General features: G+C 33.5%; 1 protein-coding gene across 3 annotated transcripts; it reads left to right on the top strand.

Annotated features, from left to right (window-relative positions):
• The first annotated feature begins 4,042 nt into the window (after nucleotides 1-4,042).
• LOC134718382 (protein Wnt-2b-A-like) lies at nucleotides 4,043-25,270 on the top strand. Of its 3 annotated transcripts, none has more exons than XM_063580889.1 (5): nucleotides 4,043-4,149; nucleotides 10,904-11,139; nucleotides 18,996-19,276; nucleotides 19,885-20,149; nucleotides 24,856-25,270. In XM_063580889.1, exons 1-5 carry the CDS (start codon nucleotides 4,076-4,078, stop codon nucleotides 25,113-25,115), a joined length of 1,116 nt encoding a protein of 371 aa, XP_063436959.1. In that variant the 5' UTR covers nucleotides 4,043-4,075; the 3' UTR covers nucleotides 25,116-25,270. The 3 variants fall into 3 exon arrangements, with proteins under 3 accessions (XP_063436959.1, XP_063436953.1, XP_063436966.1); XM_063580883.1 differs by lacking the exon at nucleotides 4,043-4,149 and adding an exon at nucleotides 9,316-9,789 and having other exon boundaries at nucleotides 24,856-25,268; XM_063580896.1 differs by lacking the exon at nucleotides 4,043-4,149 and adding an exon at nucleotides 9,318-9,789 and having other exon boundaries at nucleotides 18,999-19,276; nucleotides 24,856-25,266.
• The last annotated feature ends 693 nt before the right edge of the window (nucleotides 25,271-25,963 follow it).

Below are 25,963 nucleotides of genomic sequence, written 5' to 3'. Positions count from 1 at the left end.
TATAGAGTTGACCTTTAACTCCAGATTAAGAATACATTAAAAGAATATTCTCCAGAAGGTATTCTGATAGTTAAGATGAAAGTAAAGACTTGAATTGATCTGTTAAATAAGCAGGTTTTATAGATTTTGTTTATACTGGTGATATTCTTTGATGTTCAGAAGTAAATTATTACCTTAACGTCCAGTGGAAAATATTTCATGCATAAATAGTATGATGTTCTTTTAAATATAGAATCTGTTTATCTGCATAAGCTGTTATTAATGAAAGATTAAATGGCATGGCATGTGTATATGTTAGTCAATAAGCAGACAAAATAATCTATAAATACTATTATTAAAAGGACATTTTTATTGTATCTGGTCAAATGACTATCAAGAGTTCCATTACAAAATGAGTTCGACCTGGCAGCAAGTGTATTGAATTAACCAGCACTATTGTAACAAGAAAAGATAGGAAAAAATACACTCATAAGTCTAACACTGAAAACAACCCAATGAGGTCCACATTCAAATCTATATAATTTACATCTCATTTCAATACAGACTGAAATGCCAATATTAAAAGAGATGACTATTGTGGCATAATTGCCAATGAGATAAATCTCCACAAGAGACCAAACGACAAAGAAATTAACAATTATAGGTCACCAAACAACTTCAACAATGAGCAAATCCCATTCCACATAGTCGGCTACAAAAGGTCCTGAAATGACAAATGTATAAAATAATTCAAACAAGTCCAACATATACACCACAAAAATGTGTCATACATGCAAGAATACAACTAATGACTTCTAATTGGATGGAATAAAACGTTAATTATAGCCCAAATAAACAAATATATTATCATGGCATTGGGTCTATAGTATAGATAACCATACTTTCTTGGATGATAAATCTTTGTAGCTACTACAATGAAAGTAACTAATTTCAAATTATTTTATACCTTTCAGTAGACATTCACTCTGAGTTAGAAAGCAATCTGCATTCCTTGAAGACTTTCCAAATTGCACGAAATTGAAAATTTAGTCAGTATATAACATTCTGGCTCTGAGCAAACTTCCAAGATTAATTTAGATATGCTTGTTAAAGTTATCTCTATAATTATTTTTGAAAATACATTAAGTGTAAAGGAGTTACAAGTCACCAACCTTTAAATTTTGGCATTGTATAAAGGGGGGAACTATTATTCAAAGGGGCACTAGCTGTCACATTCATGTTCATTCGATAATATATCAGAATTTCGTGTGTATTCTAGTCTAGACGCCATCTAATTAACTATATCGATGACCTCCGAATATAACTGATGGTCACATTACCCGATAAAAACATTCACATAAGTATGAATAGATTGCGACATCGTGCAATTGTATCTTAAAGGTCTGTTTGATTTTATGTTGCATTGTATATGGTTAAATAAAAAAACAGTTAATTAACGTTTTAACCTGTATGAGAATGTTTTATTTTTGGATCGAATGTATCAACGAAATGATTCACTTTTGTTTCACTTTTAATGTTGACATTCGTTTTCTTCCAATGACTGAACATGACTTAAGCATGCGTGACAAATCTCTAGCTAAAGGGTTTAATTGAAGGTCTGATCAATACGGATTTAATGAGGTCGAACTATTCACTTGCAAGTGAATATCGGAAGTGAATAATTCATTAGCGGTATTTATTTGCTTAGTTTTACAAAATTGTACCTAAAAGGCTGCTAAAAAAGAATTATCATTTCATTATTTCCCTTTTATATCGAATGATTGAACCAAACGAAATCATATTCTAATTTGTTTTATATCTTGTAGCCAGTGCACCTTTAAAAATCGGTATTATTCCTTTCAAATTATGTATCTCGAATGAGCTCCGACAGTTCTAGTCAAGCAAATGAGTAACAACTGAGTCGTCGATTTTAAAGAAGTACGTTTGTGAAAATAAAAATGAGATTTTCGAGCAATATCCAATCAAAAGGAGACCTCTGTGATTGATTGCTCCAAGAACACTAAACTGTTTCACTACTCTCAACGATGGCGTTGTGAGTTGGAATCAATCACGTAGTAGGTGCACTCGAAACAATCTTAATCTACTAGAACTGTTGGTTCACTCATGGCATTATATATCTTCTTTCACTTATAATTATAGATAATCGTTGATTATCTCAACGAGATTGATTTTCTCGCTTGAGCTGGTACAGCGAAAGTGAGAAAAGCAATCGAGTTGAGATGACCAATGATAATCTGTTTATCGCTATTTTACCTATGACGAAGTTGTCAATTTCAATGTCAATTTCGTTAGCAACACCACGTGGCCTCCTTAGTTTCTAGCGATAATTTTTCCATATCAAGCGAGAAGCATGATATGAAAATTATCACAAAAAAAGATCAAAGGAAAAATGAACAAAATAGCGATAAAATCTTTTAAACTGCAACTAGTTATAGATTATCGTTGATTATCTCAACGAGATTGATTATCTCGCTTGAGCTGGTACAGCGAAAGTGAGAAAAGCAATCGAGTTGAGATGACCAATGATAATCTGTTTATCGCTATTTTACCTATGACGACGTTGTCAATTTCAATGTCAATTTCGTTAGCAACGCCACGTGGCCTCCTTAGTTTCTAGTGATAATTATTCCATCTCACGCTAGAAGCATGATATGAAAATTATCACAAAAAAAGATCAAAGGAAAAATTCACAAAATAGCGATAATTGTGTTTATTCCTAAATATAGCTATATTTTGTGCAATGTCAATTTCATCATGGAACACCTTTTCCAATGTCAGAGGTTCATTAAGGGACAAGTTTGAAATCTGTGTTACAATTTAGAAAGCTATCAATTTAAGTTGCAGTATAAAAACAATATTAGGGCAATGTCTGAAAAATATCCACTTTTTTGTACTCGGCGCAAAACTGGGGAAGAGCTCGGTAGAACCTCGCCCTTCCCCAGTTTCTCAGCCTCATACAAAAAAGTTGGTATTTTTCTGACATTGACCGAATATTGTATATACCACCACCAAATAACACACTAGTGCTGACAGTGCATCAAACACAAATAAATTAATCAATTGATTAATCCAATCACAAGGGAATCAAACTGGAAATATAAGTTAAATAGTCAGTATCGAGCAAGGGTTAACAAAAATCAATATGTTTCTTTAACTTGACTGTACAAAATTTTGTTCTCCTTATACAGTATTGGCCGTATAAAATACCGTCTCCCTCTCTATACCCCAAAATGTTGTGCTTAAAAAGAATTGAAATATTCAGGGGATCACATTTTTTCGTTTAAAAAAAGGGAAAAAAACATCGTAAAATACCTTGTGTTTTTGCCAACTCTTCATTGAAAGTGTGCGAAGGACTGATACAATTAGATTAAAACGAAACTGACACAAATTAAAGACCAAGTTCAACCCAGACAGACGCCCGTGTATTTTTTTTCAAGATTACATAATTCTACGAGTCCATCCAGAGCAATTTATGTTTGTCGTTCTACAACGTCTATTAAATTTTCTTGGCAAAATGTCCACGGAACAAATTGTTTTGCTTATTTCTTCAGTTGTTTTGTCTTGGAAGCCCGAAATAGGTTTATTGTCTGTGTATATGAAGCAATGTATCCTGTTGGTTCCTATTGCATTACTTTGACTATTGTTTGTAAAGAGAATAAGATACACCTGTTAAGCCTGCACCCATAACACACTTCTGATCATCGTTTCATTTTTGAAACATACAACCACCAGATTGTTGGCGAAATTAAGTAAATAATGCTTCATGATGAAGTCCGTTCTGAAATCGATTCAATTAAGCAAATAATTCTGTCTAATCATATTTCATTCCAAAACTTCAAAGGATGTCTGGTCATACATGCACTTGTTTCAGTGCTCAATACCATCTACAAATATTCTCCAGAATTTGTAAATCTTTGATGAAACTTTTGATATTACAATACAAATTTCATAATATTGATGGTAATCTTCAAATATGACATTTGTAATCTTGGCATTCGTGCAGCATGTTTCAACTAACAGTACTTTTTTATACAGTGCCAATATTTTTTAAAAATGCCTATTTTTTGTGATTGGAATGTATGATATTGCAGTTTTACTAAGTTATTTCATATCACTTGTTTTACAAGGACAGAGTCTGGAAGAAATATGGTAAGTTGTACAATAGGATAATGTTAGATTTTAGAGGTGTCAAAACGCCTTATAATAAATATCAAGATGTCTTTCTAATATGTTGTTACATCAACGGTTTATTCGAATATCATCGCTTCAATAAATCACAGACTTAACAAGTGTTATTGAATTACACACGGTATCATGAAAAAAATCTTTATATTAAACTTTTTTTATGTCTGATTTAAATAATAAATTTCTTCATATAAATTTCTTGTGTTCTGTTATTATCAATTTTATTGAAACTAGTACCCTTCACATGCTCCTCATTTTCGTTCGGTTGGTTTATCTGTCGCACGGTAAACTTTTAAATTCAATTCCGTTCTGTGATTTTATACTTGTTTTTTTTTTTTTTTTTTTTTTTTTTTAATTTATGTTGTTGTCTGTCAGAACATTTGTTCCGTTTATAACGGAATATCATAGCCAAACTTAAGGTATGTTTTTTTTCTGACTGAGTATGCATTAGTCGTAAAAAAAAAACTAGTGAAAATACCATGGGGGATTCGAATAATCAAGTCCACTGAAGTCAGACCATACTGTGACTTAAATGTAAACGACTTTAGGAAAAACAGCAATAACCATATTGATACATGTATATAAAACAAAAAGTTGAGTAACACCACTCCGTAACAGACAAAAAACTCAGGTGTTCCGGAAGGTTAAAAAAGTTCCTGCTCCACACGTGGCACCCATCATGTTGCCGACGCGAGTAAAATAATCCGATTTTAGGTAGCTATCGGTAATGTCACAATCAAGTAAAGATGAAGGAATTGTGGTTATCACACTGGACATATCAGTAGTCACGGGTGACATACATGTAGATATTCCATAACGGGCAACCTTGGAAGTATTGGTGAACAAAATCATGATGTGAGTAAAACTTTCGAAGGAATGACTTCAACTTTACTAATTAGAATCTTTGCTGTAATGATGATTCACAAAAAATGGAAAGTTCACATTGAGAAGTTGAAATCATAATGGACACCAGGAAAACACGTTATACAATTTATGTATATGACCATTCCCGGTATTCCTCGGCAGTATTGTCTCGAGTGTACATTTACGCGTTTCATTCTTCTCCAATTATATTTCTTTTTTAATATCTACCCACATTTTTAAAGCATCTAATATAAGTATTTATACTGGGACTAAAATATTCGGGTTAGGTTGAACGTGGAGTTTTTTTGTCATATGTACAAATATTAGTTCGTATCTATGAGATAAATACTATTTTGTTCGAGTTCTCGAATTTCTCATATTTTGCTGCTTAGCTTAACAATTAGTCAATGTTAATTATGAAGAATATACAATGCAATAATTGAAAAGTTGAGGATTCATATTTTCAGCAGACGTAATATTTGATAGTTGAAAGGCGTAAATCATAACTATGACTTGGTGATAAAGTGTTTACTTATAACTTTCCGATAACTACAGACACTTTTCCACTTTACTATATCGGATTAAAAAGTTTGATGCGATAAGCCATCCCTTACGGAATACATTGAGCAGGAAGTTGTTATGTATAGGAAGAAAATGAAATCCCGGTTTACGTCAGCAGAACAACAACACACCAAAAAAAAAACAACAACAAAAAAAAACCCTCTAAAGTCTAAATAAGTCATGTTTGAATTATTGTAAAGAATAAGTTAGAGAAAATGTTAACATTTTTCAAAATGTATAAACCGACTTGAAGTCTGCTGAAGGCCGTACTTTGGCCCTTATGGTTTACTTCAACAAATTAAAACTTGGAGAAGAGTTGTCTCATTGCCCGGGCACTCATACCACATCTTCTTATATCTGTTGAATAAGTCCCCAAAAATACAAGACACCGTGATTGAACAGCAAAGGTACAATTATATAAACTTTAACCAAGTAGTCTATAAGTGTTTGGATGGTATAGGAAACAATGAGCATCAACACAGCCATCAAAACCATCGTCTATTCAGCCGAAAGTGGATTTTTTGAAGGACAAGTCCTGAACTTGTCAACTGTATAAATAATAAAACGATAAGAAGTATAACACTTTTATCAAATTCCGTCAAATGGAATAACACTTCTACGATGAATTATTTAGTGAACGTTTTCAACTATTCATATTAGGAACACTGATGAAAGTTAGTTTGGAATCAATATCTGAAACCATGTTGTGAAAGACTAATAGTCAAATTGAAACAATATGTGAGGGAAAATAACGCTACATTTGCGAAATAATTTTAGCCCGGTTCCGTCACAGTTTATTAAGGATATAACATTGACATACAAGTAATCTAAATAAACCAGTATGAGGGTTTTTTTTATGAACCTGCATATTTTCTCCATGAAATTATTTCTTCAGATCAACCACAAATAAAATCCAAATTACATCTGAAAAATTTATTAGTCTAGGAACACTGTAAACAAATCTATATAGGGTATATTTATATTGTAAGTCGCGTCTCAACCAAGAGTAAATTATGAAATTGTTGAAATATTGATCACTCACGTTTTGAATCTACGCATTCAGTTCTGAAAACAGCTACAAACTTCTAAACATGCCCATTAATTTCTGAAATATAAAGGAATGACCATTTTCCAAAAGAATTTAGATTTACTTATTTTGTCAAAATATTGATGTGACTGGCTTTAAAGCACGCATTCGTAAATCAAAATTAACAAACCTACTGTTCTAAAATTTTTATACTCAGGATTGTAATGCAATTTATCTTTCCATTTATGTAATGATAAGTAAAACTGTGAAAACAAAAATTATTTGCACAGAAATATATGTACAGTTTAATACTATTTTACATTTCCCCACCATTTAAGTTTTATTTCCGATCATGCCATTGGGAACCTTATCAACTAGTTGTTTGCGACAAACCACTGCTTATCTTTCTGTCACAAATGAAGCCATGGCAAGTTATTGAAAGCAACTATACTAGAAAAACTGAATGATTTTTATGTTGCCAAAGAACCTGATTATGAAAAACGAAGATACATATAGATATGTTTGCAATAAAAAAGATTTATTTTATAGTGATGATCATAAATATGTTAAAAGTATGTACAACAATAAAATCTAGATTTTTTAGTGCTTAGAAATTCTGTGTGAAACCCAACGAAAGGACGACAGCAACGGAAATTCATAATTATATATAAATAAGATGTGATATGATTGCTAATACGACAACTCTTCGTCGTGAGAGATCAAAAGTCGTCGAAGTTAAGAACCTAATGTCACCGTTCGGCCTTCAACATTGAAAAAAATCAGTACCGCAAAATAAGCTACCAAGGACCCCGATATGACAGAGGTAAACCAATCAAACAAGAAAATAACGTTTCTTATCTATCTACAAAATAATAACCGAAAAACAAACACGGTACACAACAATAAACGAAAACCATTGAATAATAGGCTTCCAACTTGGAACATGCAGACACTAAAATAATGTGTCAGGGTTGACATGTTTGCTTGAGCCAAACCATCGTCCAAACCTAGGGTAGTGTTACAGTACAACATAAAAACATACTGTAAAAATAAGTTTAAAATACTTATGGTTTAACTCATCAGATCGGCTATAGTTTACGATTAATTTGATGAGATGTTGGGATAGCGCACCAAAGAAAAAGTTTATGACAAGAGTAATTTTTTGGCCCTGAAATTGTAAATATATATGAAAATTATTAAAATAATATTTTTTAAATGTTTTTTCTGTTTTGATGTGACGTCAGATATGCCCCTAAATTGACATAAATTAGAGCAATAGTTTTACCCAAAGGTATATTTTGCCTCGTCAATAAAAGGTAGAAACCATTTTATAGCAATACACTGATTGCATTTTACGAGCACATTTGACTGTTTCTTCGAAAGAAAAATAAAGAAATTTGATGTCCGAAAAAAGAGTTAAAATCTGTAAACCAAAAATCAAAAACAAATAATCATATCTGTCAGACCTTTAGAGTTCTAAAAGATATCCTTTGAAATATTTTAAAACTTTCTGATTCATTCAAATTTTCGTGACCAAACAAATGAACTAATAATACGGTCTTTTTGTGAAACTGATTAGATCTAATTGCGATGTAAAACATAGCAAAAACTAGTGCCGTCAAAATGGTCAAGACAAGAAATAACAATGTACAACATGGTCAAGACAAGAAATAACAATGTACAACATGGTCAAGACAAGAAATAACAATGTACAACATGGTCAAGACAAGAAATAACAAGTCAACATGGTCAAGACAAGAAATAACAATGTACAACATGGTCAAGACAAGAAATAACAATAGACAAGAAATAACAATGTACAACATGGTCAAGACAAGAAATAACAATGTACAACATGGTCAAGACAAGAAATAACAATGTACAACATGGTCAAGACAAGAAATAACAATAGACAAGAAATAACAATGTACAACATGGTCAAGACAAGAAATAACAATGTACAACATGGTCAAGACAAGAAATAACAATGTACAACATTATTTTAACACACAAAAAGAGGAATTCCCCCAAATAGAAAAAGTAAGACTTCTTAATATGAATAGGATAGCACAGAAACAACGTTCAATTATGTAAAACTATTTAACACTGGCCATCTATTTCTGGCCAGTTTGATTTTTCTGATGAAAGAAGGTACTTATAGCAAGTATCTATCTTGACTGATCTAAAGAACGTATTGAATTTACATCTCATCAATACATCAAAGCCGTAATTACAAGTCTATTAAGCTGAAACAGATCATTGCTGCCACTGACAGTTTGTAAATACCTGCTTGTTTTTCCTTTTCTTTGAAATATTACACCTGTGATGTTGACCTTAGCAGATTTCAACTTTGTTTTCATTATCATTCTAAAAAGTCGTGTGTTTGTAATTTTCTTGTCTCGGTAAAACAATAATCTTGAAAATAAACGTAAGTAAAAGACTTCCAAAAATTTTAATAAACGGATATGGAAAATAAGAATTTGTATAAACAAAATTAATTAGAATATTTCACAACTAGATTTTTGAAATATTTCATTATGGGATTATTCCTATCCAATAATTCATAATAAAATTAATAAGTAATCCTTATCTATTGTTAGGGAGAAGATTATCGGTATATCATAGCTGATTTGTTTACTTTGAGTGTTAGGCAGTATTACTGGGCTGAATATTTTTATTAGAACGTTGGTTACTTTTTCTATTAGGATTGGCAGTAATGAACGCCGCCCTTTAAAAACGGCCAATGATCAAAAATCTTTAATAACCAGAAAATTTAAATAAATAGTATAATAACGGAAATTATTTAATTCAAAACAGAAAAAGTGTAAGAAATGTGATATTATTCCATAATCAGGAATAACAGTAATTGAATTGTTGTTTTCTTTTGTTTATTATATATTGTGGTTTCTGGTGCATGGTGTATCATACTAAGAAATTCATATATACCAAGAGAAAAAAAAATAAAAATTCCGAAGAAAAACAAATTACAATGGATTTATAATTTTAACTATGGGTTAGACTTGTGTCTTTCGATTCCAATGATTTTTTAACAAATCTAATCCTCATGGATCTTACGGAATGGCAATTTATTATTTATTATTGGTGATAATTTTATTTGGATTATATATAACACCATCTTACACTACATGGTGGTAAGTACATTGTCTGATTTTGATGATATTATTCCGATACACTAATTCTGCCATGTACAAAAATTTGAACACATGTCGTAGAGAAATTGGCCTCATTATCCACTTCTTCCAATCATTGAACTAATCGAATTTGAAAAAAAAATCAGCTGATCTCATAAGATATCCATTTGAGAAAAAAATATAAATCCCTACAAATATTCTATTTTGGTTGCAGTAAATTTGTAATGAGTATTGCTTGTATAAATGAGTTTCGATTTTCCTTTGGTATATTTCGTCTCTCTTTCTTGTTCTGTTTTAAAAGCATTAAATTGAGATTAACGAAAAAAACATATTCATAAAAGAAAGTTAAAAGTACAGTCAAATTATCTTTGCACTCTGTACTACATGTAACATATGAGTGGTCTAATTTATTCCAGCCGGCGTTTCGTATCCATTAATTGTATTAAAATAAGTATATAACGGTAGTTTTCTCATATCTTATCATTATGTCCGCTTTTATTTTTCATATCATAACAGACGTATTTTATAAGAATCACCACGGGAAGCAAATGTATAATATCAAACACTATCCGTTTTCAAAGAACTGATACCAATCGAAGAAGAACAAGAAGAAATCGATTGCGTCTAGAAAAATATCTTTCACCAATATGAAAAGAAATCTTTGAAAATTAAAAATATATTTTAAGAAAATAAGAAAAATTATATAGGAATAAGTTGATAAAGATATGGTTCTAGAGATCATCTACGAGTTACATAATTATTTTTTTGGTTAGACTTCATCTTTATATTTATAACAAAAAAAAGTGTGATTTGATTGCCACGAGAGACCAAATGACACAGAAATTAACAAGTATACGGCCCTCAATTCAATTCAATTCGTTTTTTTATTAACCAAATGTCCTTCAACAATGAGCAAGGCCCACATCGCATATTCAGCTATAAAAGGCCTCGAAATGACAAATTAGGTTTCATGTGTTGTTTGATGGCTACATATCATTTGCTACAAATCCGACGTATACCCTATTAAATGGTTTACATAAGGTTCCATGTTAACATATACTGGGAACTGAGTTTCACAAGAGCGTGTCTTACTCATGCATATTTTCTATTGTAGGTTTATTAGCCAGTTGCCCTTACATGCTGTAGGGGCAGGTATTTTGTGTGACAATATTCCAGGTCTTGTAGGGCGACAACGGCGACTATGTCGCCTACATCCTGATGTCATGGTGAACATAGGACAAGGAGCAAGACTTGGTGTTTTAGAATGTCAAGAACAATTTCAAAATCATAGATGGAACTGCACTACATTAGACCGGGATTCTTCCGTTTTTGGCAAAATCATGTTGAAAGGTAATATATACACTTGATAATATATTCCAGATATCTAATATTTGGATGGACAATATTTATTTCAACATGCTGTTCTGGGGTCAGTCTTTTATTCTTTTACTGATATTGCTTGTAGACTACCCCAAATATGCAATTTTAGGTATTTCCCTCCAAACCACGACAACAAGTTAAACAATAATTAATCATCATTGTTATGAAATTTTCATACTCTGCGTAATTACCCTGACAAGAAAAGCGGAAGATAAACATTATAGTTATGCGTGCCTTCTCTTATTCGATTTTCCATGCAAAAATTATACTTACCATTTAATTATTCCTATATATTTCCTTCGCTACGATCATTTGAAAAGAACTACCATTTGAGATTTACTACCATTTGAGATGTACGATCATTTGAAATGTACAATCATTTGAGATTTACAATCATTTGCCGAGATATACGTTCATATGAGATTGGATACCATTTGAGATTGGAGACCATTTGAGATTGGAGACCATTTGAGATTGGAGACCCATTTGAGATTGGAGACCATTTGAGATTGGATACCATTTGAGATTGGAGACCATTTGAGATTGGAGACCATTTGAGATTGGAGACCCATTTGAGATTGGAGACCATTTGCGTTTTTACGACCATTTGAGATTGATAACCATTTGAGTTGTAAGATCATTTCACCCCAAGGGTGACTGGGGTATAGAAATAAGGTCACTTGGTTTTCTCCCGTCTGGCAGTCAAACGCTTGCCGAAGTGGGGCGTCCATTTGACTGTGCGGGATGTATCAAGTTCGCTGGACATTACGTCCAGTTAGAAGGGGACGTTAAATCCAATGCCTCGTGTAAAGAGTTTGCCACGCTCTTTGCACGTAAAGAACCCTTGCAACAACTCTTTGAGGGGTCCGTATATAGGTGGTTTGTTGCAAGGCAAAATTTCTGTCTCTATCCAATATACCCTCATTTTCCAGTGGCAGTCCAAATTTCTCCGACCATCATCCTAGATGGCCAATATTATAACAACATACCTATTGTTTTTATTGTTAACTGGTTCTCATCCTGAAAATGCATGAAATTTAAAGAAATATTGAAATTTTAGGATTCGAATTGAAATAATCTGATTTTTCAAATCGTTTGCCCAATTTAAATTTTAAGATTTAAATATAAATGCATACATACGTGTATCTGAAAGTGTGTGCGTGGGTTGTCCCAATTTTATTTAAACCAAACTATTTGCAATTCCATACATGTATGAATGGATAAACAGCTAGCTGAATCAAGAGCGCACGATACACCCGCATATTGAAATTGTTGACAGAATAAAATGCAATATTTTAAAATGCATCTACATGTCTAAAAGACTAAGCTTTTGGATCTAGCTTCATCGGTAACATCCAAAGCAAAACATTTGAAAGCCAAGTATGGATAAGAACCAAAAAAGTGAAAGAGCAATATGACCAAAAAGGACCATTTTTTTTTAATTTTTTTTTTTGTATATAGATTAGACGTTGATTTTCCCGTTTAAATGGTTTTACACTAGTAATTTTGGGGCCCTTTGTAGCTTGTTGTTCGGTGTGAGACAAGGCTCTGTGTTGAAGGCAGTACATTGACCTATAGTGGTTTACTTTTTTAAATTGTTATTTGGATGGAGAGTTGTCTCATTGTCACTCACACCACATCTTCCTATATCTATGAATAAAACCCAAATCCATATAGGTTTTACTTTGGTGGAAGGAGTTGAAACCTTTTTATAATTTCTTAATACATCAGTAAAATAACTATGTGGAAACTTAAGGATATACTAGTTTCGGTGCAGTAATAATGATGTGCTTACTAAAAACTAAAAACCGAAAATGATTTTGATCATTTTTACACAAATTAAGGAATATATAAAAAAAAAAAGTGTGACAAAAGTAAATTCAAGGACAGAATTTTGTTCTGTTTTCAGTAAACCTGAATCTTGACAAAATATTGTACTTTATATTAAAACGGAAACGAAGAATCGTAGATATGTACTTAACTCCTGGTCATAAAACATGTAAAACAACTGGATATTTGAAATAAAAGAAAGAAATAAAGAAAATTTCTTTATTTCTTTCTTTTATTTCTTTTCGTTCCGAACGTTTACTCCTTTATTGGGCGGTTAATAGTCAAATTAGTTCTTGAGTTAACTGTAATTATATATAATAATTATATTAATGCGATTTCAAAGATGAACCATCATGATGTTATCTTCACAATATTCTCATTTCACTGCGCATTTAATATACTATTATTGCCTTCATAATCCTTATCATATTCAGCTGTTTAAGATTCTTGAACTTTCGGTACAACTGCCAAGTCTGTCCTGCGAGAGGGATGCATATACAAAATATATATGGTCGTGTGCTCTTGTGTTCTGTATATAACACCACAAAACGCGGGGGAGGGGGGACTGAATTGAACTCTGGTGGATAGGTGTCACCACATTTCCTCTTTTTTATACGCGAGTCAACAATCAATTTTCTTCCCTTGAATGATTTTCCTGCTCAAAACGATGAACAAAATGTTCTTTTCACTGTTCTGAAACCCAGGACACTACGGCGGTATACAGCCAACATGTAATTAATACCAAAACAATTGTTCATCGTAAAAGTAGCACGACCATTTTATAGATAGAAGATGTGTTATCGGTGCCAATGAGACAACTCTCCATCCAATACAGAATTTGTAAAAAACAACAACATTATAGGTCAAAGTACGACCTTCAACACGGAGTCTTTGGTCACACCGAACAGCAAGCTATAAAAGGTCCCAAAAAATGACCAATTTAAAACTATGTTCCTTTCCCCTATTGACAAAAGTTCACTCATCTATCTAAACAGGACACGATTAATCTGATTGACAATACGGATATACGTTGTCTGAGCTTTACAAAGCTTGGACATATGATCTGTATTATAATCTGATTGGGACATGATATTTTTCACTCTATGTGAAATTCACTGCTACTTTGTATGATCAGACAAAGTAAATGCCTTCAAAAAGTAACAGGGCAGTTGAAAACTATGTTAAATGTGATTTCGATACAAACAGAACATAAATCCTACAATAATTTTGCTAGTTGACAAGCTTAATTTATTGATATCAAGGGATAGACTAGAAAGTAAACCATTATGACCCCCAAATGACTAGTGTTAAATTATTCAAACAAGAAAACCAACAGTCTATTTATATATATAAAAAAACGAGAAACGAGAAACATTTATGAACCACATCAACAAACGACAACCAATGAACAAAATGGTGAAATAACGACAATACAGTGAGAATTTATAGTCATAGTAAATACCTAAGCAAAGGTGGTATATATTAGAAATAGTGATATATAATACAAAAAAGTTAAACATTAAATAAAAAAAGTAAAACAAATTGAATCAACAGCCAGTTGAAATTAACACAAAGGTTTGATTTGAGAGTACTCGAAGTTACTCACAAAAAGCTAGTTAAAAGCCAAAAAGAAGAAATAATAAAAAGTCATTCCTCAGAGACTAAAATCGCAGAGTCGATACATCACATTAAAAGAGAGGCGAACGATACCAAAGTGACATCCAAACCCATAAGTCGAAAAATAAATTGACAACACCCTCGTTAAAAAGCAAAAAACAAATATCAACAGATAATCATTAAAACGCAGAACACAACATAGAAACCTCAGACTGCGCAACACAAACCCCACAAAAAATGGGGGAGATCTCTGAAAGGGTAAGCAGATCATTCTCCATGTTTTACACCAGTTGTGTTGCTCATGTTATTACAAACCCAGTAATAAGTCTAATTCGGAAGGTTAAATTCTGAAATCTCAACTAAAGTGATTCATAGACTAAACGTATTAAAATATATACTAGGAAAACTATTTCATAAATTATCATTAACTAATAAGTTTAAACAATGTTGAAAAAAATGGTAAGAACTACATTTGTTTGCACGAGAACCACGAGAGGCAACTTGAAAAGTGTTTCATTACAAATAATTTCTGGCAGTCATATGTAAGATGACATCTTGTAGAATGTATGCATGCAATTACCTAATTCATAGTATATTTCGCATCGATTTTGTTAAAAGATAATTAATGAGAAAACTATAAATACATACACCTTTTCAAAAAGATGACACCCGCCTCTGAACGTAATTTTCTTTGACACTATCTCAACAGTTATAATTGATACAGAGTTATTGCGGCTTAGTGCACGTGCCTATTCATTTTTATTGCATTACTATCTTTTTTCGCTCATTATCCTATTAACAGGTTTCTAGATTATGACAGAAAGAAAAAATACGATGCTTGTCTTGTCTTTAAAATATATGATGTATTGATGTTTGTGGGGATAAAAGTGCTAACTGAACGTATCTCTAAGGTGGTCGGAACAGTAGAAATCGGAGGATTGTCTGATGGAAATATTTCTACAAATCGTTTCTCCATCGTCGTTTATGCAATACAGAAGCAAAGTGCTTAAAAAATATGTAAAAGTTATCGAATTCGTTTCCCCCATCCTACTCGGTTTTATCAGGTTTATTCTAATGCATTATTCAAAGTATAGACAGAAACGAATTAAGCCTTGGTTTATAAGAAATCTTCGCACACTCGCTAATTTCAAAACGCAATATTTATTCAGTTAAATGTACAGATATTTCATTATTTAATCAAGAAACGCGGTTTGGGGTATTATTCCCTAATTTAATTTCTTCAACCACAGTTTTAAAAGTCAAATTTCACACTTTGATGCGATTACAGATCAAAAACCCTTGACACTAAGCCCAACAATAACATGTAATAGGCCTTAAACAAACCGTAACATCATGTGTTATTCTTACAAATATTGTAAAGTGTATGTATACAGTCACACAATAGCTTACTGAAAAACATACATTCTAATCATATTTAAAGGCCGAACTTTAGCATATTATTGAGTAATTATATTAATTACAATAATATGTGATTTCTTGGGATAGCAAATAGTATAAAATGTAACGAACAATGCAAATACAATTAAACAAACGGTTTCAGTGCAAGGGGAAACACAACAAATTATTAATGTTTACCATGAACATTTGAACTGAGTAGTACGTGTACACATATACTGATAAAAGCACATTCCTTGTCATTGGTTAAATTCAAAAAGAAAAAGGTGCTACATTTTTTGTGCAGAAAAGTGCATTAGTTTTTTTTGTTCCAAACCTTTACTCCTCATGAAACTGGGCGGTTACAATTCTATTAGTTATTGAGTTTGTTGTAATTATATATAATAATTTCATCAATGTTATTTAAAAAAAAAAAGAACCATCATGGACATCATAATGTTATCATCCCACATTGCACCATATTCGTATTTGAAAGTTATAATTATAGATGGTTAAAAAAAAACAAGAGACAAATGTCATATACACACACGATATAGTCAAAAACTTTTTGTTCTTACTGTGCTATAATCTGGATAATACTCAGCTAATGTACATTGACTGTTCCAGATATACTTCACAGTCAAATGTACTCTTATCTGCAGGGGCGTATTCCCATGGAAAAAAATACCGACGAGCGGAGCGATGTTACAAAATCTTTCGACGCTAAAACGAACTAAATATTTTTTCAATCAAAGGGATGTACATCTTAAACCAGTGTTACAAATTCTAACAAGATAATCATTTTTTTAAGGTTATGTTCTTAAGATAGTTTAGAGTATCCAATTAACTGAAATCTGATTTGGATTAGTTTTCTGTTCAATGGTATTTATTACGACTGTTTAAATATTAATTCCTTTATAATTAATTCTATTTGCCAAAAAAAGGGGGATACGGGAAGTTAAAGATTTAAAAGTGAAACTTTTTTTGGGTTTACTTTGCACTAGGTACATCGCTCAACGACTAGTTCTCCTTTGAGGATATTCTTGATGGAAAGAAAAGCAAATAAGCTATATGCTTTAACAAACTCTTTCAGTTATAATTTGCTATAAATAGATGTAAAAGCACATCAAATGGAACTTAAACTGTGTGAGATGTGGGAGATAGTCAATAAGACAGCATCAAACAACAAACACAACGAAAGGACATATAGAGAACAAACAGTCTATACATGATATAAAGTTCTAAATCGTCACAAATTTATACAAAAACAGAAAAATTAAAGATCTGCGATTAAAACGCAATCCTCCAAATAATTTAGGAGAAAGCCTGATTATCAAATTAGTTCATAATTCAGGATTTGCCAACTTTCTACTGTCGAAAGGCGGGCTATCCCTTTCTTCACCCTACTGGAAAACTTTTCCAGGAGCCATGGATTGAATATCTTTCGAATGTTTCCAAAACGTTCGTGTAATCTGGTGTCGTCACGTGTGTACTGATTATCAGGTTGTCTGCATATTGGTATTGTAAAATATCAGCTGCAAGTCACAATGTGAAGCTTTTTGTCAAGTGAGCGCAGCGAACGAGTTCAAAAAGGATTCATATTGTGTCGAGCAGCTGATATTAACAATTAATGGCCAATGTAATCGGTATATCTCATTAACTTTACGTTCCAATATGGAGATGATGTTCTCTCACTAAATAATACAAAAAATTGTGATTATGTTGAACTAATCTATCCCATCGAACTAAAGATAAAGGATACTACAGATACAAAGTCTGCCTCATATTCTCATATCTTGTATTACATCTAGAAATTGGCAATGAGGGTCGGTTAAAAAACTAAACTTTGCGACAAAAGTGAAGATTTCAGCTTCCCAATTGTTAACTTTCTATTTCTATGTAGCAACATTCCAGCAGCGCCTGCATATACGAAGCATATATATCTCCCAATTGATACGATATTCCCGGGAGTGTATTTCCTATCATGATTTCTTTGATAGAGGTTTGCTACTCACAAGGAAGCTATTAAATCAAAAGTTCCAAATGGTGAAGTTGAAATCATCCCTTCGTAAATTTTATGGACGCCATTACGATGATATCGGATATGTTCTTTATGTCGCAACTGCAAAACCCTTTCCTTTTCACAAATGGGACCTACCGAATAAGGCTATTTACCGGATTTGTAATAATATAAGCAACACGGCGGGTGTCACATGTGGAGCAGGATCTGCTTACCCTTCCGGAGCACATGAGATCACACCCAGTTTTTGGTGGGTTCGTGTTGCTTAGTATTTAGTAAGTTTATATTTTGTGTCTTTTGACTATAATTTGCCTGTATGTCTTTTTATTTTTATCCATGGCGTTGTCAGTTTTTTTTTAATATATGAGTTTGACTGTTCCTCTTATATCTTTTGTCCCTCTTTTAATCTGCACGATTGGGGTGCCTCTTTACCACGAACTCCTATGTCGTTTAGTTCCAATAGAGTCGCCTGAGCTATGCAGATTGATAACTTTCATCGATTTACATGATCAATAACTATAAAGAAAAGAGACAGACGATACATGAGGCAAACTAAAATAAAAGATCAAATGTATAAAACAACGTAAAACACTATATAAAAAACAAAGATAGGAGAAAAGAATAAAAAAAAATACCAAGTGAACACAAAACAGTACATATAAAACTAAAGACGAACAACAGGAAAACCACCAAAATCTGGTTTGATCTCAGGTGCTCCGAGAAGATCTGGTCCACATATGTTTCTGATTTCCCTTTCTATATGTAAAAATATAAATATAAATATGTAGATATATCAAAACTCCATCATATTGCTTCAACAATAGCAAGCATTCATAACAGAAGCAGAGCTAAAAAAACTCATTCCTAAATGTATTCTTTTTCTTATCAAAACTTGACTTTGAACTCTAATATTGTTTAATAATGGATATAATCTATGTTGTTCTTTTTTCTTTCTTTTGTTAAGTAGGAAGCCGGGAAGCGTCATTTGTCTATGCCATATCGTCAGCTGGTGTTGTCCATGCAGTTACAAGATCATGCAGCAGAGGTGATTTGATGCAGTGTGGTTGTGATCCCTCAAAATCTGGGCGTGGTCGAGATAAACGAGGGTGGTTTGAATGGGGTGGATGTAGTGATAATGTACGATGGGGAAGTCAGTTTTCTAGAATGTTTATAGACGCCAAAGAAAAGAGAATACGAGATTCTAGGGCCTTAATGAATTTGCACAACAATAGAGCTGGTCGGAGGGTAGGTACCTGTTACTTCTCATTGTTTCCTTGTACTTTCGATTAATCGATATTCATAAAAAAAATTGCTCCTGTCTGCATAAACTACCTTTCAAACTAAAGAATTGAAAATTCGTATTTGCCGCTTCTCCGCTACGCACATGGTCGGGTTAATTTTTGGAGTAAGAGAAAAAGAATTTCTCGACAGTGAGTCAGTATAATGTGCCATGTATTCCTTAGACCGTTTCATTGTGAACTAACACAAACAGTGTTCATATTGATATTGTGTCTAATCATATTTGCATCATTTTTGATAAACCAAGGAATACTTAAAACGTCCTCTATATATGCATGTAATATTTGCCGATGGACGGTAAATAACTTTTTTTCCATATAAAAGTAAGGAACCGAAGGGTGCTATGAAATAAACTCATCATAGATTTAGTATATACGCCAGACGCGAGATGTTCTAGAATTTAAAGAATAATAAAACGAAACGAATTTACGTAAATATTTCCAACATGTATGTGCAAAGTAAGGAACTATATTTTGTACATTAAATGTTATGAATATTCACCGATGTTTCATAATATTTAAAAATAGATTCATCTTGTCGTTCCTTCATTTCAGGCTGTTAAAAAGTTTATGAAACTGACTTGTAAATGTCATGGTGTAAGTGGTGCATGTACAATTCGAACTTGTTGGCTCGCCATGCAGTCTTTTAGATATGTGGGAAAATATCTCAGACTTAAATATAATGGTGCAACACAAGTCATGATTGACCAAGATGGATCCGGTCTTATTGTTGCTAACAGAAACCACAAAAGACCAACGAGACGGGATCTTGTGTATCTAGAAGACTCACCAGATTACTGTGAGACCGACATAGGGATAGGTAACAACTTTTATACAATACAAAAATAAGAAAATGTAGCATGGATGCTTTATAAAACCTTTGAGACAAAGTACTTACTGAATATTAAATCAATAAGATATAGTATGACTGCTATACAAGATCTTTATACCCAAGTACCTGCTCAATTTATCATATTAGATCTTTAAATTGACTAATTTGTCAAACAAGATCTTTATCTTTAGGAACTCTTTTTCAACATATAATAAGATTTAGTAATATTGTCATACGAGATCTGTATGTCCAAGTACTTGTTCAAAGTGAAATGATAAGAAGTTATATGATTGTCATACAAAATTGTTATGCCCAAGTACAGTTATCCAGTCCACACCTCGTGTACGAAGATCTGAAAACGCTTGCCCTGTTCTGTTAACTATTAAACCAATGAAATGTATTCTCCCTACCAAATGTTTGATAACGTTTTATAAAGTCCCAAAATGGTATTCACTACAAAGAGAATAAAGGAATATGTCACACACTCTATATTTCAGTCAGGTTGTAACAGCAATGATTTGTATAGTTAGACTAACTATACAAATCCTTTGTAACAGTAAGCTCTGTTTTTTTAGGGAGTAGAAAAGGGTCAACTGACAGAGAAAATGTTTACATCATATTTATGAAAAAACACATATCGCATTTTATTCATCTGAAGAATAAAGCCTTTTTCAGCTGAATTTTATAGTTTTTTGTTAAACCCATGTCCACGTTTAGTTTTCTTGGAATTTGTTGCAGAAAGGATAAAGGTTTTTTTCCTGGAATTTGTTGCAGAAAGGATATAGGTTTTTCAAAGAGATAAATGTGATGATTTACTGGTTTATTGTAAACAGCATTCATATGTCACAGAATGGAAACTGCTATATACTTTTTTTGCATTCCAACTCTAAGTTTTTAAAGTTTGAAAGGGAATAGCAAAATGGTTTTAATAAATATACATTTCTTCATAGAAAAAAATACTGTTCAAACCGGGTATTCAGTTTCTTTATAGATATTTTAAAGTTACAAAAAATGTTCACTTTTAATCTTCTCAAATGGTTAACAGTAGCAAGGAGCAATCGAACGATAGTATTAGGAACATGTCCAGTTAGATCCGAGTTATGCCGCTTTGTCTTAAGATATCAACACTACTTAAATTAGTCAATCAAAACTGATGTCAATGGATGAAAACTAGCCGCCTAAACTCGCCTGTTCATACGTTTAAAAAAACCCACTTTGGTTCACTTGCTGTTTGTCGTCGGCATGCAAAGTGTTCAATCTTTGTTTTTTCGTGGAATATTTTGTAATCGTTTCTCGTCAGCCTTCGACATGCTGTGGTCTGGCTTTGATTTTTATGCCCTACCTACGATAGTAGAGGGGCATTATGTTTTCTGGTCTGTGCCTCCTTTCGTTCGTCCGTTCGTCCGTTCGTTCGTCCCGCTTCAGGTTAATGTTTTTGGTCGAGGTAGTTTTTGATGAAGTTGAAGTCCAATCAATTTAAAACTTAGTACACATGTTCCCTATGATATGATCTTTCTAATTTTAATGTCAAATTAAAGTATTGACCCCAATTTCATGGTCCACTCAACAAAGAAAAAGATAGTGTGAAGCTTAGGTTAAAGTTTTTGGTCAAGGTAGTTTTTGATGAAGTTGAAGTCAAATCAACTTGAAACTTAATACACATGTTAACTATGGTATGATCTTTCTAATTTTAATGCCAAATTAAAGTATTGACCCCAATTTCACGGTCCAGTGAACATGTAAAATGATAGAGCGAGTGGGGCATCCGTGTACTATGATCACATTCTTGTTTTAGAGATATTTCGATTACCCTTTGGTGTATTTTCTCTTTTCGTACATGATACAACAACATTTCACATGATACATATTCACTTTTGCTAGCAAAAAAGGAATACTCCAAATAGTCAACCGACAGTGCCAGGGCTGTATAGCCAATCAAGGTCGTTAAACACTTTCATGATCATCTTACTGCAAATATTTTTACCAGTTAAAAGCAAACATCCGTAAAACAGTTAGATAAATGCGTCAATTGAATAATGTCCTATAACTTTCCTTCTTTGCTTTGAAAAATCTCATGCCGGGACATACGTCAATGAGCCAGATCCCTTATAAAAAATAACATGCCGAGACATACGTCAATAAGACAGCTCCATAATGAAAATATCCTGCCGGGACAAACGTCAATGAGACAGATCTTAATGACAAATTTCATGCCGGGACAAACGTCAATGAGACAGCTCCATAATGGCATATCTCATGCCGGGACATACGTCAATGAGACAGCCCCATAATGACATATCTCATGCCGGGACATACGTTAATGAGACAGCTCCATAATGAAATATCTCATGCCGGGACATACGTCAATGAGACAGATCTTAATGACAAATTTCATGCCGGGACAAACGTCAATGAGACAGCTCCATAATGGCATATCTCATGCCGGGACATACGTCAATGAGACAGCCCCATAATGACATATCTCATGCCGGGACATACGTCAATAAGACAAATCCACAATGAAAATTATCCTGCCGGGACAAACGTCAATAAGACAGATTCTCAATGACAAATCTCATGCTGGAAAATACGTCAATGAGACAGCTCTATAATGACAAATCTCATGCCGGGACATACATCAATGAGACAACTCCATAATGACATATCTCATGCTGGGACATACGTCAATGAGACAGATTCATAATGACAAATATCATGCCAGGACGAACGTCAATGAGCAAGATTCTAAATGACAAATCTCATGCCGGGGCAAACGTCAATGCGACAGATTCATAATGACAAATCTCATGCCGGGACATACGTCAATGAGACAGCTCCATAATGACAAATCTCATGCCGGGACAAACGTCAATGAGACAGCTCCATTATGAAATATCTCATGCTTGGACATACGTCAATGAGACAAATCCATAATGACTAATCTCATTTCGGGACATACGTCAATGAGACAGCTCTATAATGACAAATCTCATGCCGGGACATACGCCAGTGAAACAATTCATTATGACAAATCTCATACCGGGATATACGTCAATGAGACAGCTTCATAATGACAAATATCATGCCGGAGCATACGTCAATGAGGCAGATTCATAATGACAAATATCATGCCGGGACATACGTCAATGAGACAGCTCCATAATGACAAATCTCATGCCGGGACATACGTCAATAAGACAGCTCCATAATGACAAATTTCATGCCGGGACATACGTCAATGAGACACCTCCATAATGACAAATCTCATGCCGGGACATACGTCAATGAGGCAGCTCCATAATGACAAATCTCATGCCGGGACATGCGTACGGAGACAGCTCCATAATGACAAATCTCATGCCGGGACATACGTCAATGAGACAGCTCCATAATGACAAATCTCATGCCGGAACATACGTCAATGAGGCAGATTCATAATGACAAATATCATGCCGGGACATGCGTACGGAGACAGCTCCATAATGACAAATCTCATGCCGGGACATACGTCAATGAGACAGCTCCATAATGACAAATCTCATGCCGGAACATACGTCAATGAGGCAGATTCATAATGACAAAAATCATGCCGGGACATGCGTACGGAGACAGCTCCATAATGACAAATCTCATGCCGGGACATACGTCAATGAGACAGCTCTATAATGACAAATCTCATGCCGGGACATACGCCAGTGAAACAGATTCATTATGACAAATCTCATACCGGGATATACGTCAATGAGACAGCTTCATAATGACAAATATCATGCCGGAACATACGTCAATGAGGCAGATTCATAATGACAAATATCATGCCGGGACATACGTCAATGAGACAGCTCCATAATGACAAATCTCATGCCGGGACATACGTCAATAAGACAGCTCCATAATGACAAATTTCATGCCGGGACATACGTCAATGAGACACCTCCATAATGACAAATCTCATGCCGGGACATACGTCAATGAGGCAGCTCCATAATGACAAATCTCATGCCGGGACATGCGTACGGAGACAGCTCCATAATGACAAATCTCATGCCGGGACATACGTCAATGAGACAGCTCCATAATGACAAATCTCATGCCGGAACATACGTCAATGAGGCAGATTCATAATGACAAATATCATGCCGGGACATGCGTACGGAGACAGCTCCATAATGACAAATCTCATGCCGGGACATACGTCAATGAGACAGCTCCATAATGACAAATCTCATGCCGGAACATACGTCAATGAGGCAGATTCATAATGACAAATATCATGCCGGGACATGCGTACGGAGACAGCTCCATAATGACAAATTTCATGCAGGGACATACGTCAATGAGACAGATTCTTAATGACAAATCTCATGGCGGGACATGCGTTTAAGAGACAGCTTCATACTGACAAATTTTATGCAGGGACATACGTCAATGAGACACCTCCATAATAACACAAATACAAATACAGAAGACAAACCAACCTGACTTCTTGAAAAATGATCAATATGTTTAAGGAAACTCAAAGATCTACCATAGACCACTATACTGAAGATGATGCAGATTTTGAACAAGAAAATCAACAGGTTAGTTAAATTGTTTTCGGCTCATAATCCTTCTGTAAAGAAAGGAACAAATAGATGATAACAATGATGAAAATAAACAACATCAGTTACCATTGTATATTGTTTGTTTTTCAGGATCTCTTGGAACTGAAGGAAGGGCTTGTAATAAATCGTCACTAGGCACAGACGGGTGTGACATTATGTGTTGTGGGAGGGGTTACGATTCACGATCAGTCACAATAACTGAAAAATGTGAATGTAAATTTCACTGGTGTTGTACAGTAAAATGTAAAGAATGCAGTAAAAGAATGGAAATACAGACTTGTAATGGACCAGAACAAAATAAAAACACAAAACAGAGTTCCAGAGTTCGTAAAAAAATGCGCTATTATTGACTGTAGTCTTTAAGGCTCAAACAAGCGAATTGTGATCAGAAAGATGTATTTATTTGTTGAAGATTGTCAATATAAAATGAAGAAGTTTAAGCTATTTATATGTTTTTTTTTCATTAATTTTCTGGATGAGCGTCACCATTCGTAAATATTAGTTGTGTTAAGAGTGCTTGTGAACAAAAAGTCTCCGTTTTTTATACAAAAGACAAGATTATGGCTTGTTTTGATTCGAAATTTCATATTTTTGGTTTGAAGCGCTTCCGTAAGCTTTTGCGCTTCGGCCAACTAAATAAAATTTATAAAAAAGAAGCAGTCAAGTCTGAAAAGGAGATTGCCAATGATATATCTTTCCAATAGTGTCTAACGTAGTTTTACAATCAGTGCATTGTCATGTGCGAGAACATTAATTCTATTTACAGACTGCTCAGACTATTTACTGACTTTACTACAAACTGACCTTTCTGGTTCACTGTCAACTTCCGAACAATTAGAATATTTAACTTCATTCCTATAAACCAGCTTTTGAAGACCTTTGGCAATTTAAATCAAACCAGACTTCAAACAACTAAAATATAAAATTTTTCTTCACTTTCCTTAATGTCATTTTCAATAGTTTTAATTGTCAAATAAAATACTCTTACTCTGTAGCCGATTAAAAAAAACACCATCAAAAGATTCAGGATGCTTAAAATGAACAAATTTTCCTATTTCCATCTCTAATTTGCCAGAAAAAAGTCCATAACATAAAATTAAACTGTGAAAACTATCTGGATATGCACGATGACATAAAAATTTGAATCTATGTCCAAAATCGAATTAAAGTTGGCTTGTTTTACCTATATATACTTAAG

This window comes from Mytilus trossulus, chromosome 1 (assembly GCF_036588685.1).
Source record: "Mytilus trossulus isolate FHL-02 chromosome 1, PNRI_Mtr1.1.1.hap1, whole genome shotgun sequence".
Lineage (NCBI taxonomy): Eukaryota > Metazoa > Mollusca > Bivalvia > Mytilida > Mytilidae > Mytilus > Mytilus trossulus.
Note: the sequence above shows the minus strand (reverse complement) of the source record. Positions and strands in the feature narration are given on the sequence as shown.